This window comes from Bombina bombina, chromosome 1 (genome assembly GCF_027579735.1).
Source record: "Bombina bombina isolate aBomBom1 chromosome 1, aBomBom1.pri, whole genome shotgun sequence".
NCBI lineage: Eukaryota > Metazoa > Chordata > Amphibia > Anura > Bombinatoridae > Bombina > Bombina bombina.
Genome location: NC_069499.1, coordinates 1551754510 through 1551768857, shown reverse-complemented (window position 1 = coordinate 1551768857; position 14348 = coordinate 1551754510). Strand labels below are relative to the sequence as shown.

The 14348-nt window shown below is 38.1% G+C and overlaps 1 protein-coding gene across 1 annotated transcript in view; it reads right to left on the bottom strand.

The window, feature by feature from the left end:
• Nucleotides 1-14348, bottom strand: part of ITGB4 (integrin subunit beta 4) — a 158267-nt gene that overhangs the window by 76646 nt on the left and 67273 nt on the right. Inside the window, 1 exon segment of the mRNA XM_053709074.1 lies at nt 10480-10556. Coding sequence (XP_053565049.1) covers nt 10480-10556 — 77 coding nt within the window.

The window sequence follows — 14348 nt, the reverse complement described above, 5'->3', positions numbered from 1 at the left end:
TTGTATTTTGTTGACTGTAATTGTACCGTTTTAATCATTTATTTTTCTTATGAAATTAAACTATAGGCTAAGATTACAAGTGGAGTGCAATCTTGTGCTCGGGCACGCACAAAAAATAACGTACAGTCTGACATTACAAGTGGATCTTAATAAAGGTTAACCAGAAAATCTTAACACAGCCTCAATTATTTTTTTTTGGGTGGGGGGGCTATATTTTAATTAACAGCATGCTATTCGCTCTCATAGTACAAGTGGTGAAACTTTAACACTTGATAGCTTGATAGTTTGCATAACAAAACATATGTCAAATATATATATATATATATATATATATATATATATATATATATATATATATATATATATACATACTGTATGTGTGTATGTATGCAGTGCTTTTATCTTAAAGGGATATAAAACCCAAATGTTTAACTTCATGATTCAGATAGAATGTACAATTTAAAAAAAAAACTTAATTTTCTTCTTATCCTTTGTTGAAAAGCAGGAAGGTAAGTTCAGGAGTGTGCATGTGTCTGCAGTACTATATGGCAGCAGTTTTGCAACAATGTTACGCATTAGCAAGAGCACTAGATAACAGCACTATTTCCTGTCATGTAGTACTAATGTTATACATTAGCAAGAGCACTAGATGACAGCACTGTTTCCTGTCATGTAGTACTAATGTTATACATTAGCAAGAGCACTAGATGGCAGCACTATGTCCTGTCATGTAGTACTAATGTTATACATTAGCAAGAGCACTAGATGGCAGCACTGTTTCCTGTCATGTAGTACTAATGTTATACATTAGCAAGAGCACTAGATGGCAGCACTATTTCCTGTCATGTAGTACTAATGTTATACATTAGCAAGAGCACTAGATGGCAGCACTGTCTCCTATCATGTAGTACTAATGTTATACATTAGCAAGAGCACTAGATGGCAGCACTGTTTCCTATCATGTAGTACTAATGTTATACATTAGCAAGTTCACTAGATGGCAGCACTATTTCCTGTCATGTAGTACTAATGTTATACATTAGCAAGAGCACTAGATGGCAGCACTGTTTCCTGTCATGTAGTACTAATGTTATACATTAGCAAGAGCACTAGATGGCAGCACTGTTTCCTGTCATGTAGTACTAATGTTATACATCAGTAAGAGCACTAGATGGCAGCACTATTTCCTGTCATGTAGTACTAATGTTATACATTAGCAAGAGCACTAGTTGGCAGCACTATTTCCTGTCATGTAGTACTAATGTTATACATTAGCAAGAGCACTAGATGACAGCACTGTTTCCTGTCATGTAGTACTAATGTTATACATTAGCAAGAGCACTAGATGGCAGCACTATTTCCTGTCATGTAGTACTAATGTTATACATTAGCAAGAGCACTAGATGACAGCGCTATTTCCTGTCATGTAGTACTAATGTTATACATTAGCAAGAGCACTAGATGGCAGCACTGTTTCCTGTTATGTAGTACTAATGTTATACATCAGTAAGAGCACTAGATGGCAGCACTGTTTCCTGTCATGTAGTACTAATGTTATACATCAGTAAGAGCACTAGAGGGCAGCACTGTTTCCTGTCATGAAGTACTAATGTTATACATTAGCAAGAGCACTAGATGGCAGCACTGTTCCCTGTCATGTAGTACTAATGTTATACATCAGTAAGAGCACTAGAGGGCAGCACTGTTTCCTGTCATGAAGTACTAATGTTATACATTAGCAAGAGCACTAGATGGCAGCACTGTTTCCTGTCATGTAGTACTAATGTTATACATTAGCGAGAGCACTAGATGGCAGCACTATTTCCTGTCATGCAGTACTAATGTTATACATTAGCAAGAGCACTAGAGGGCAGCACTGTTTCCTGTCATGTAGTACTAATGTTAAACATTAGCAAGAGCACTAGATGGCAGCACTGTTTCCTGTCATGTAGTACTAATGTTATACATTAGCAAGAGCACTAGATGGCAGCACTCTTTCCTGTCATGTAGTACTAATGTTATACATTAGCAAGAGCACTAGATGGCAGCACTATGTCCTGTCATGTAGTACTAATGTTATACATTAGCAAGAGCACTAGATGGCAGCACTGTTTCCTGTCATGTAGTACTAATGTTATACATTAGCAAGAGCACTAGATGGCAGCACTGTCTCCTATCATGTAGTACTAATGTTATACATTAGCAAGAGCACTAGATGGCAGCACTGTCTCCTATCATGTAGTACTAATGTTATACATTAGCAAGAGCACTAGATGGCAGCACTGTTTCCTATCATGTAGTACTAATGTTATACATTAGCAAGAGCACTAGATGGCAGCACTATTTCCTGTCATGTAGTACTAATGTTATACATTAGCAAGAGCACTAGATGGCAGCACTATTTCCTGTCATGTAGTACTAATGTTATACATTAGCAAGAGCACTAGATGGCAGCACTGTTTCCTGTCATGTAGTACTAATGTTATACATCAGCAAGAGCACTAGATGGCAGCACTATTTCCTGTCATGTAGTACTAATGTTATACATTAGCAAGAGCACTAGATGGCAGCACTATTTCCTGTCATGTAGTACTAATGTTATACATTAGCAAGAGCTCTAGATAGCAGCACTGTTTCCTGTCATGTAGTACTAATGTTATACATTAGCAAGAGCACTAGATGGCAGCACTGTTTCCTGTCATGTAGTACTAATGTTATACATTAGCAAGAGCACTAGTTGGCAGCACTATTTCCTGTCATGTAGTACTAATGTTATACATTAGCAAGAGCACTAGATGACAGCACTGTTTCCTGTCATGTAGTACTAATGTTATACATTAGCAAGAGCACTAGATGGCAGCACTATTTCCTGTCATGTAGTACTAATGTCATACATTAGCAAGAGCACTAGATGGCAGCGCTATTTCCTGTCATGTAGTACTAATGTTATACATTAGCAAGAGCACTAGATGGCAGCACTGTTTCCTGTTATGTAGTACTAATGTTATACATCAGTAAGAGCACTAGATGGCAGCACTGTTTCCTGTCATGTAGTACTAATGTTATACATTAGCAAGAGCACTAGATGGCAGCACTGTTTCCTGTCATGTAGTACTAATGTTATACATCAGTAAGAGCACTAGAGGGCAGCACTGTTTCCTGTCATGAAGTACTAATGTTATACATTAGCAAGAGCACTAGATGGCAGCACTGTTTCCTGTCATGTAGTACTAATGTTATACATTAGCGAGAGCACTAGATGGCAGCACTATTTTCTGTCATGCAGTACTAATGTTATACATTAGCAAGAGCACTAGAGGGCAGCACTGTTTCCTGTCATGTAGTACTAATGTTAAACATTAGCAAGAGCACTAGATGGCAGCACTGTTTCCTGTCATGTAGTACTAATGTTATACATTAGCAAGAGCACTAGATGGCAGCACTGTTTCCTGTCATGTAGTACTAATGTTATACATTAGCAAGAGCACTAGATGGCAGCACTGTCTCCTGTCATGTAGTACTAATGTTATACATTAGCAAGAGCACTAGATGGCAGCACTATTTCCTGTCATGTAGTACTAATGTTATACATTAGCAAGAGCACTAGATGGCAGCACTATTTCTGTCATGTAGTACTAATGTTATACATTAGCAAGAGCACTAGATGGCAGCACTGTTTCCTGTCATGTAGTACTAATGTTATACATTAGCAAGAGCACTAGATGGCAGCACTGATTCCTGTCATGTAGTACTAATGTTATACATTAGCAAGAGCACTAGATGGCAGCGCTATTTCCTGTCATGTAGTACTAATGTTATACATTAGCAAGAGCACTAGATGGCAGCACTGTTTCCTGTCATGTAGTACTAATGTTATACATTAGCAAGAGCACTAGATGGCAGCACTGTCTCCTGTCATGTAGTACTAATGTTATACATTAGCAAGAGCACTAGATGGCAGCACTATTTCCTGTCATGTAGTACTAATGTTATACATTAGCAAGAGCACTAGATGGCAGCACTATTTCTGTCATGTAGTACTAATGTTATACATTAGCAAGAGCACTAGATGGCAGCACTGTTTCCTGTCATGTAGTACTAATGTTATACATTAGCAAGAGCACTAGATGGCAGCACTGTTTCCTGTTATGTAGTACTAATGTTATACATCAGTAAGAGCACTAGATGGCAGCACTATTTCCTGTTATGTAGTACTAATGTTATACATTAGCAAGAGAACTAGATGGCAGCACTGTTTCCTATCATGTAGTACTAATGTTATACATTAGCAAGAGCACTAGATGGTAGCACTATTTCCTGTCATGTAGTACTAATGTTATACATTAGCAAGAGCACTAGATGGCAGCACTGTTTCCTGTCATGTAGTACTAATGTTATACATCAGCAAGAGCACTAAATGACAGCACTGTTTCCTATCATGTAGTACTAATCTTATACATTAACAAGAGCACTGGATGGCAGCACTATTTCCTGTCATGTAGTACTAATGTTATACATTAACAAGAGCTCTAGAGGGCAGCACTATTTCCTGTCATGTAGTACTAATGTTATACATTAGCAAGAGCACTAGATGGCAGCACTATTTCCTGTCATGTAGTACTAATGTTATATTTTAGCAAGAGCACTAGATGGCAGCACTGTTTCCTGTCATGTAGTACTAATGTTATACATTAGCAAGAGCACTAGATGGCAGCACTGTTTCCTGTCATGTAGTACTAATGTTATACATTAGCAAGAGCACTAGATGGCAGCACTGTTTCCTGTCATGTAGTACTAATGTTATACATTAGCAAGAGCACTAGATGGCAGCACTGTTTTCTGTCATGTAGTACTAATGTTATACATTAGCAAGAGCACTAGATAGCAGCACTGTTTCCTGTCATGTAGTACCAATGTTATACATTAGCAAGAGCACTAGATGGCAGCACTGTTTCCTGTCATGTAGTACTAATGTTATACATTATCAAGAGCACTACATGGCAGTACTGTTTCCTGTCATGTAGTACTAATGTTATACATCAGCAAGAGCACTAGATGGCAGCACTATTTCCTGTCATGTAGTACTAATGTTATACATTAGCAAGAGCACTAGATGGCAGCACTGTTTCCTGTCATGTAGTAATGTTATACATTAGCAAGAGCACTAGATGGCAACACTATTTCCTGTCATGTAGTACTAATGTTATACATTAGCAAGAGCAGTAGATGGCAGCACTGTTTCCTGTCATGTAGTACTAATGTTATACATCAGTAAGAGCACTAGATGGCAGCACTATTTCCTGTCATGTAGTACTAATGTTATACATTAGCAAGAGCACTAGATGGCAGCACTGTTTCCTGTCATGTAGTACTAATGTTATACATTAGCAAGAGCACTAGATGGCAGCAATATTTCCTGTCATGTAGTACTAATGTTATACATTAGCAAGAGCACTAGATGTCAGCACTGTTTCCTGTCATGTAGTACTAATGTTATACATTAGCAAGAGCACTGGATGGCAGCACTGTTTCCTGTCATGTAGTACTAATGTTATACATTAGCAAGAGCACTGGATGGCAGCACTGTTTCCTGTCATGTAGTACTAATGTTATACATTAGCAAGAGCACTAGATGGCAGCACTGTTTCCTGTCATGTAGTACTAATGTTATACATTAGCAAGAGCACTAGATGGCAGCACTGTTTCCTGTCATGTAGTACTAATGTTATACATTAGCAAGAGCACTAGATGGCAGCACTGTTTCCTGTCATGCAGTACTAATGTTATACATTAGCAAGAGCACTAGATGGCAGCACTGTTTCCTGTCATGCAGTACTAATGTTATACATCAGCAAGAGCACTAGAGGGCAGCACTATTTCCTGTCATGTAGTACTAATGTTATACATCAGTAAGAGCACTAGAGGGCAGCACTATTTCCTGTCATGTAGTACTAATGTTATACATTAGCAAGAGCACTGGATGGCAGCACTGGTTCCTGTCATGTAGTACTAATGTTATACATTAGCAAGAGCACTAGATGGCAGCACTGTTTCCTGTCATGTAGTACTAATGTTATACATTAGCAAGAGCACTAGATGGCAGCACTATTTCCTGTTATGTAGTACTAATGTTATACATTAGCAAGAGAACTAGATGGCAGCACTGTTTCCTATCATGTAGTACTAATGTTATACATTAGCAAGAGCACTAGATGGTAGCACTATTTCCTGTCATGTAGTACTAATGTTATACATTAGCAAGAGCACTAGATGGCAGCACTGTTTCCTGTCATGTAGTACTAATGTTATACATCAGCAAGAGCACTAAATGACAGCACTGTTTCCTATCATGTAGTACTAATCTTATACATTAACAAGAGCACTGGATGGCAGCACTATTTCCTGTCATGTAGTACTAATGTTATACATTAACAAGAGCACTAGAGGGCAGCACTATGTCCTGTCATGTAGTACTAATGTTATACATTAGCAAGAGCACTAGATGGCAGCACTATTTCCTGTCATGTAGTACTAATGTTATATATTAGCAAGAGCACTAGATGGCAGCACTGTTTCCTGTCATGTAGTACTAATGTTATACATTAGCAAGAGCACTAGATGGCAGCACTGTTTCCTGTCATGTAGTACTAATGTTATACATTAGCAAGAGCACTAGATGGCAGCACTGTTTCCTGTCATGTAGTACTAATGTTATACATTAGCAAGAGCACTAGATGGCAGCACTGTTTCCTGTCATGTAGTACTAATGTTATACATTATCAAGAGCACTACATGGCAGTACTGTTTCCTGTCATGTAGTACTAATGTTATACATCAGCAAGAGCACTAGATGGCAGCACTATTTCCTGTCATGTAGTACTAATGTTATACATTAGCAAGAGCACTAGATGGCAGCACTGTTTCCTGTCATGTAGTAATAATGTTATACATTAGCAAGAGCACTAGATGGCAGCACTATTTCCTGTCATGTAGTACTAATGTTATACATTAGCAAGAGCACTAGATGGCAGCACTGTTTCCTGTCATGTAGTGATGCAGGCATGTGCACTCTACCTATCTAGATATCTCTACAACAAAGAATAACATGAGAACCAAGCAAATGTTATATTAGAAGTAAATTAGAAACTATTTTAAAATTGTATTCTCTATCTGAATAATGAAAGAGTATTTCTGGGTTTCATGTCCCTTTAAATTTCAATACAAAACCTTAGTATATATATCTAAGTAAAAATCTCCACTACTGAGTAGAAGTTTAGTGCACTATTAGCTTAGCGCTTGAGTGATAGCCAGCATGAGTTGTTCAGCTCCCCCCAATAGAAAACTAATATATGAAGCAGTAGTTATTTATATTGATGAGTATGCTGCACAGTATATTTATGTAAGTATCTATACACTGATGAGTATGCTGCACAGTATAATGATGATGAGTATCTATACACTGATGAGTATGCTGCACAGTATAATGATGATGAGTATCTATACACTGATGAGTATTCTGCGCAGTATAATGATGATGAGTATCTATACACTGATGAGTATGCTGCACAGTATAATGATCATGAGTATCTATACACTGATGAGTATGCTGCGCAGTATAATTATGAGTATCTATACACTGATGAGTATGCTGAGCATTATAATGATGTGAGTATCTATACACTGATGAGTATGCTGCGCAGTATAATGATGATGAGTATCTATACACTGATGAGTATACTGCGCAGTATAATTATGTGAGTATCTATACACTGATGAGTATGCTGTGCAGTATAATTATGTGAGTATCTATACACTGATGAGTATGCTGCACAGTATAATTATGATGAGTATCTATACACTGATGAGTATGCTGCACAGTATAATGATGATGAGTATCTATACACTGATGAGTATTCTGCGCAGTATAATGATGATGAGTATCTATACACTGATGAGTATGCTGCACAGTATAATGATGATGAGTATCTATACACTGATGAGTATGCTGCGCAGTATAATTATGAGTATCTATACACTGATGAGTATGCTGAGCATTATAATGATGTGAGTATCTATACACTGATGAGTATGCTGCGCAGTATAATGATGATGAGTATGCTGCGCAGTATAATGATGATGAGTATCTATACACTGATGAGTATACTGCGCAATATAATTATGTGAGTATCTATACACTGATGAGTATGCTGTGCAGTATAATTATGTGAGTATCTATACACTGATGATTATGCTGCGCAGTATAATTATGTGAGTATCTATACACTGAGGAGTATGCTGCGCAGTATAATTATGTGAGTATCTATACACTGATGAGTATGCTGCGCAGTATAATGATGATGAGTATCTATACACTGATGAGTATGCTGCACAATATAATGATGATGAGTATCTATACACTGATGAGTATGCTGCGCAGTATAATTATGTGAGTATCTATACACTGATGAGTATGCTGAGCATTATAATGATGTGAGTATCTATACACTGATGAGTATGCTGCACAGTATAATTATGTGAGTATCTATACATTGATGAGTATGCTGCACTGTATAATGATGTGAATATCTATACACTGATGAGTATGCTGCACAGTATTATGATGTGAGTATCTATACACTGATGAGTATGCTGTGCAGTATAATGATGTGAGTATTTATACACTGATGAGTATGCTGCGCAGTATAGTGATGATGAGTATCTATACACTGATGAGTATGCTGCACAGTATAATTATGTGAGTATCTATAGACTGATGAGTATGCTGTGCAGTATAATGATGTGAGTATTTATACACTGATGAGTATGCTGCGCAGTATAATTATGAGTATCTATATACTGATGAGTATGCTGCACAGTATAATTATGTGAGTATCTATACACTGATGAGTATGCTGCGCAGTATAATTATGAGTATCTATACATTGATGAGTATTCTGCGCAGTATAATTATGAGTATCTATACATTGATGAGTATACTGCGCAGTATAATTATGAGTATCTATACACTGATGAGTATGCTGCGCAGTATAATTATGATGAGTATCTATACACTGATGAGTATGCTGCGCAGTATAATTATGATGAGTATCTATACACTGATGAGTATGCTGCGCAGTATAATGATGTGAGTATCTATACACTGATGAGTATGCTGCGCAGTATAATGATGATGAGTATCTATACACTGATGAGTATGCTGCACAGTATAATGATGTGAGTATCTATACACTGATGAGTATGCTGCGCAGTATAATTATGTGAGTATCTATACACTGATGAGTATGCTGAGCATTATAATGATGTGAGTATCTATACACTGATGAGTATGCTGCGCAGTATAATTTTGTGAGTATCTATACACTGATGAGTATGCTGCGCAGTATAATGATGTGAGTATCTATACACTGATGAGTATGCTGCGCAGTATAATTTTGTGAGTATCTATACACTGATGAGTATGCTGCACAGTATAATGATGTGAGTATCTATACACTGATGAGTATGCTGCACAGTATAATTATGTGAGTATCTATACACTGATGAGTATGCTGCACAGTATAATTATGTGAGTATCTATACACTGATGAGTATGCTGCACAGTATAATTATGTGAGTATCTATACACTGATGAGTATGCTGCACAGTATAATTATGTGAGTATCTATACACTGATGAGTATGCTGCGCAGTATAATTATGTGAGTATCTATACACTGATGAGTATGCTGCACAGTATAATTATGTGAGTATCTATACACTGATGAGTATACTGCACAGTATAATTATGTGAGTATCTTTACACTGATGAGTATACTGCACAGTATAATTATGTGAGTATCTATACACTGATGAGTATGCTGCACAGTATAATTATGTGAGTATCTATACACTGATGAGTACCCTGCACAGTATAATTATGTGAGTATCTATACACTGATGAGTACCCTGCACAGTATAATTATGTGAGTATCTATACACTGATGAGTACCCTGCACAGTATAATTATGTGAGTATCTATACACTGATGAGTACCCTGCACAGTATAATTATGTGAGTATCTATACACTGATGAGTATGCTGCGCAGTATAATTATGTGAGTATCTATACACTGATGAGTATGCTGCACAGTATAATTATGTGAGTATCTATACACTGATGAGTATGCTGAGCATTATAATGATGTGAGTATCTATACACTGATGAGTATGCTGCGCAGTATAATTTTGTGAGTATCTATACACTGATGAGTATGCTGCACAGTATAATTATGTGAGTATCTATACACTGATGAGTATACACTGATGAGACCTAAGAGGTTTGGAAAACTTGTGCTGGTGAAGATAAAATCTGAGAGGTTTTGAAAGCTCAGTCTGTACAGGTAAAGAGGAGATCTAAGAAGTTTTCTGAAGAGGAGGCGTGAGCACTATTATGTTATCAGTTTGTCTCTTTTCATCTCACCATTGTCTTTTGCACTCGCAGCTTCCGCACACAAAATGTCCATTAAAATTGCATTTGGGGGAATCCAGTTCTTTTTGCTGTAGAATGAGGGAAAATGAGAGGTGAGTGAAGAAAATGAGAGGTGAGTGAAAGAAAGAACGATATTGTTATTATGGGGGGGGGGGGGGGGTAAGGAGTGTGAATGACAGGGTCGCTGGTCAGAGGCGTAACTAGAAACCACAGGGCCCAGGTGCAAGAATCTAAGAAAGGCCCCACTACCCCCCGAAAAAAGGTGAATTTGATACATATCTTATTACATATATGCAAAAACATAATTTATGTAAGAACTTACCTGATAAATTCATTTCTTTCATATTAGCAAGAGTCCATGAGCTAGTGACGTATGGGATATACATTCCTACCAGGAGGGGCAAAGTTTCCCAAACCTCAAAATGCCTATAAATACACCCCTCACCACACCCACAATTCAGTTTAACGAATAGCCAAGAAGTGGGGTGACAAAAAAGTGCGAAAGCATATAAAATAAGGAATTGGAATAATTGTGCTTTATACAAAATCATAACCACCACAAAAAAAGGGCGGGCCTCATGGACTCTTGCTAATATGAAAGAAATGAATTTATCAGGTAAGTTCTTACATAAATTATGTTTTCTTTCATGTAATTAGCAAGAGTCCATGAGCTAGTGACGTATGGGATAATGATTACCCAAGATGTGGATCTTTCCACACAAGAGTCACTAGAGAGGGAGGGATAAAATAAAGACAGCCAATTCCTGCTGAAAATAATCCACACCCAAAATAAAGTTTAACGAAAAACATAAGCAGAAGATTCAAACTGAAACCGCTGCCTGAAGTACTTTTCTACCAAAAACTGCTTCAGAAGAAGAAAATACATCAAAATGGTAGAATTTAGTAAAAGTATGCAAAGAGGACCAAGTTGCTGCTTTGCAAATCTGATCAACCGAAGCTTCATTCCTAAATGCCCAGGAAGTAGAAACTGACCTAGTAGAATGAGCTGTAATTCTCTGAGGCGGAGTTTTACCCGACTCAACATAGGCAAGATGAATTAAAGATTTCAACCAAGATGCCAAAGAAATGGCAGAAGCTTTCTGGCCTTTTCTAGAACCGGAAAAGATAACAAATAGACTAGAAGTCTTTCTGAAAGATTTAGTAGCTTCAACATAATATTTCAAAGCTCTAACAACATCCAAAGAATGCAACGATTTCTCCTTAGAATTCTTAGGATTAGGACATAATGAAGGAACCACAATTTCTCTACTAATGTTGTTGGAATTCACAACTTTAGGTAAAAATTCAAAAGAAGTTCGCAACACCGCCTTATCCTGATGAAAAATCAGAAAAGGAGACTCACAAGAAAGAGCAGATAATTCAGAAACTCTTCTGGCAGAAGAGATGGCCAAAAGGAACAAAACTTTCCAAGAAAGTAATTTAATGTCCAATGAATGCATAGGTTCAAACGGAGGAGCTTGAAGAGCCCCCAGAACCAAATTCAAACTCCAAGGAGGAGAAATTGACTTAATGACAGGTTTTATACGAACCAAAGCTTGTACAAAACAATGAATATCAGGAAGAATAGCAATCTTTCTGTGAAAAAGAACAGAAAGAGCAGAGAGTCCTTTCAAGGAACTTGCGGACAAACCTTTATCTAAACCATCCTGAAGAAACTGTAAAATTCTCGGAATTCTAAAAGAATGCCAAGAAAAATGATGAGAAATACACCAAGAAATATAAGTCTTCCAGACTCTATAATATATCTCTCTAGATACAGATTTACGAGCCTGTAACATAGTATTAATCACAGCGTCAGAGAAACCTCTTTGACGAAGAATCAAGCGTTCAATCTCCATACCTTTAAATTTAAGGATTTCAGATCCTGATGGAAAAAAGGACCTTGTGACAGAAGGTCTGGTCTTAACGGAAGAGTCCACGGTTGGCAAGAGGCCATCCGGACAAGATCCGCATACCAAAACCTGTGAGGCCATGCCGGAGCTACCAGCAGAACAAACAAGCATTCCTTCAGAATCTTGGAGATTACTCTTGGAAGAAGAACTAGAGGCGGAAAGATATAGGCAGGATGATACTTCCAAGGAAGTGATAATGCATCCACTGCCTCCGCCTGAGGATCCCGGGATCTGGACAGATACCTGGGAAGTTTCTTGTTTAGATGGGACGCCATCAAATCTATTTCTGGAAATTCCCACATTTGAACGATCTGAAGAAACACCTCTGGGTGAAGAGACCATTCGCCCGGATGCAATGTTTGGCGACTGAGATAATCCGCTTCCCAATTGTCTACACCTGGGATATGAACCGCAGAGATTAGACAGGAGCTGGATTCCGCCCAAACCAAAATTCGAGATACTTCTTTCATAGCCAGAGGACTGTGAGTTCCTCCTTGATGATTGATGTATGCCACAGTTGTGACATTGTCTGTCTGAAAACAAATGAACGATTCTCTCTTCAGAAGAGGCCAAAACTGAAGAGCTCTGAAAATTGCACGGAGTTCCAAAATATTGATCGGTAATCTCACCTCCTGAGATTCCCAAACTCCTTGTGCCGTCAGAGATCCCAACACAGCTCCCCAACCTGTGAGACTTGCATCTGTTGAAATTACAGTCCAGGTCGGAAGCACAAAAGAAGCCCCCTGAATTAAACGATGGTGATCTGTCCACCACGTTAGAGAGTGTCGAACAATCGGTTTTAAAGATATTAATTGAGATATCTTTGTGTAATCCTTGCACCATTGATTCAGCATACAAAGCTGAAGAGGTCGCATGTGAAAACGAGCAAAGGGGATCGCGTCCGATGCAGCAGTCATAAGACCTAGAATTTCCATGCATAAGGCTACCGAAGGGAATGATTGTGACTGAAGGTTTCGACAAGCTGCCATCAGTTTTAGACGCCTCTTGTCTGTTAAAGACAGAGTCATGGACACTGAATCTATTTGGAAACCCAGAAAGGTTACCCTTGTCTGAGGAATCAATGAACTTTTTGGTAAATTGATCCTCCAACCATGATCTTGAAGAAACAACACAAGTCGATTCGTATGAAATTCTGCTAAATGTAAAAACTGAGCAAGTACCAAGATATCGTCCAAATAAGGAAATACCACAATACCCTGTTCTCTGATTACAGACAGAAGGGCACCGAGAACCTTTGTAAAAATTCTTGGAGCTGTAGCAAGGCCAAACGGCAGAGCCACAAACTGGTAATGCTTGTCCAGAAAAGAGAATCTCAGGAACCGATAATGATCCGGATGAATCGGAATATGCAGATATGCATCCTGTAAATCTATTGTGGACATATAATTCCCTTGCTGAACAAAAGGCAAGATAGTCCTTACAGTTACCATCTTGAACGTTGGTATCCTTACATAACGATTCAATATTTTTAGATCCAGAACTGGTCTGAAGGAATTCTCCTTCTTTGGTACAATGAAGAGATTTGAATAAAACCCCATCCCCTGTTCCTGAACTGGAACTGGCATAATTACTCCAGTCAACTCTAGATCTGAAACACAATTCAGAAATGCTTGAGCTTTTACTGGATTTACTGGGACACGGGAAAGAAAAAATCTCTTTGCAGGAGGTCTCATCTTGAAACCAATTCTGTACCCTTCTGAAACAATGTTCTGAATCCAAAGATTGTGAACAGAATTGATCCAAATTTCTTTGAAAAAACGTAACCTGCCCCCTACCAGCTGAGCTGGAATGAGGGCCGCACCTTCATGTGGACTTAGAAGCAGGCTTTGCCTTTCTGGCTGGCTTGGATTTATTCCAGATCGGAGATGGTTTCCAAACTGAAACTGCTCCTGAGGATGAAGGATCAGGTTTTTGTTCTTTGTTGAA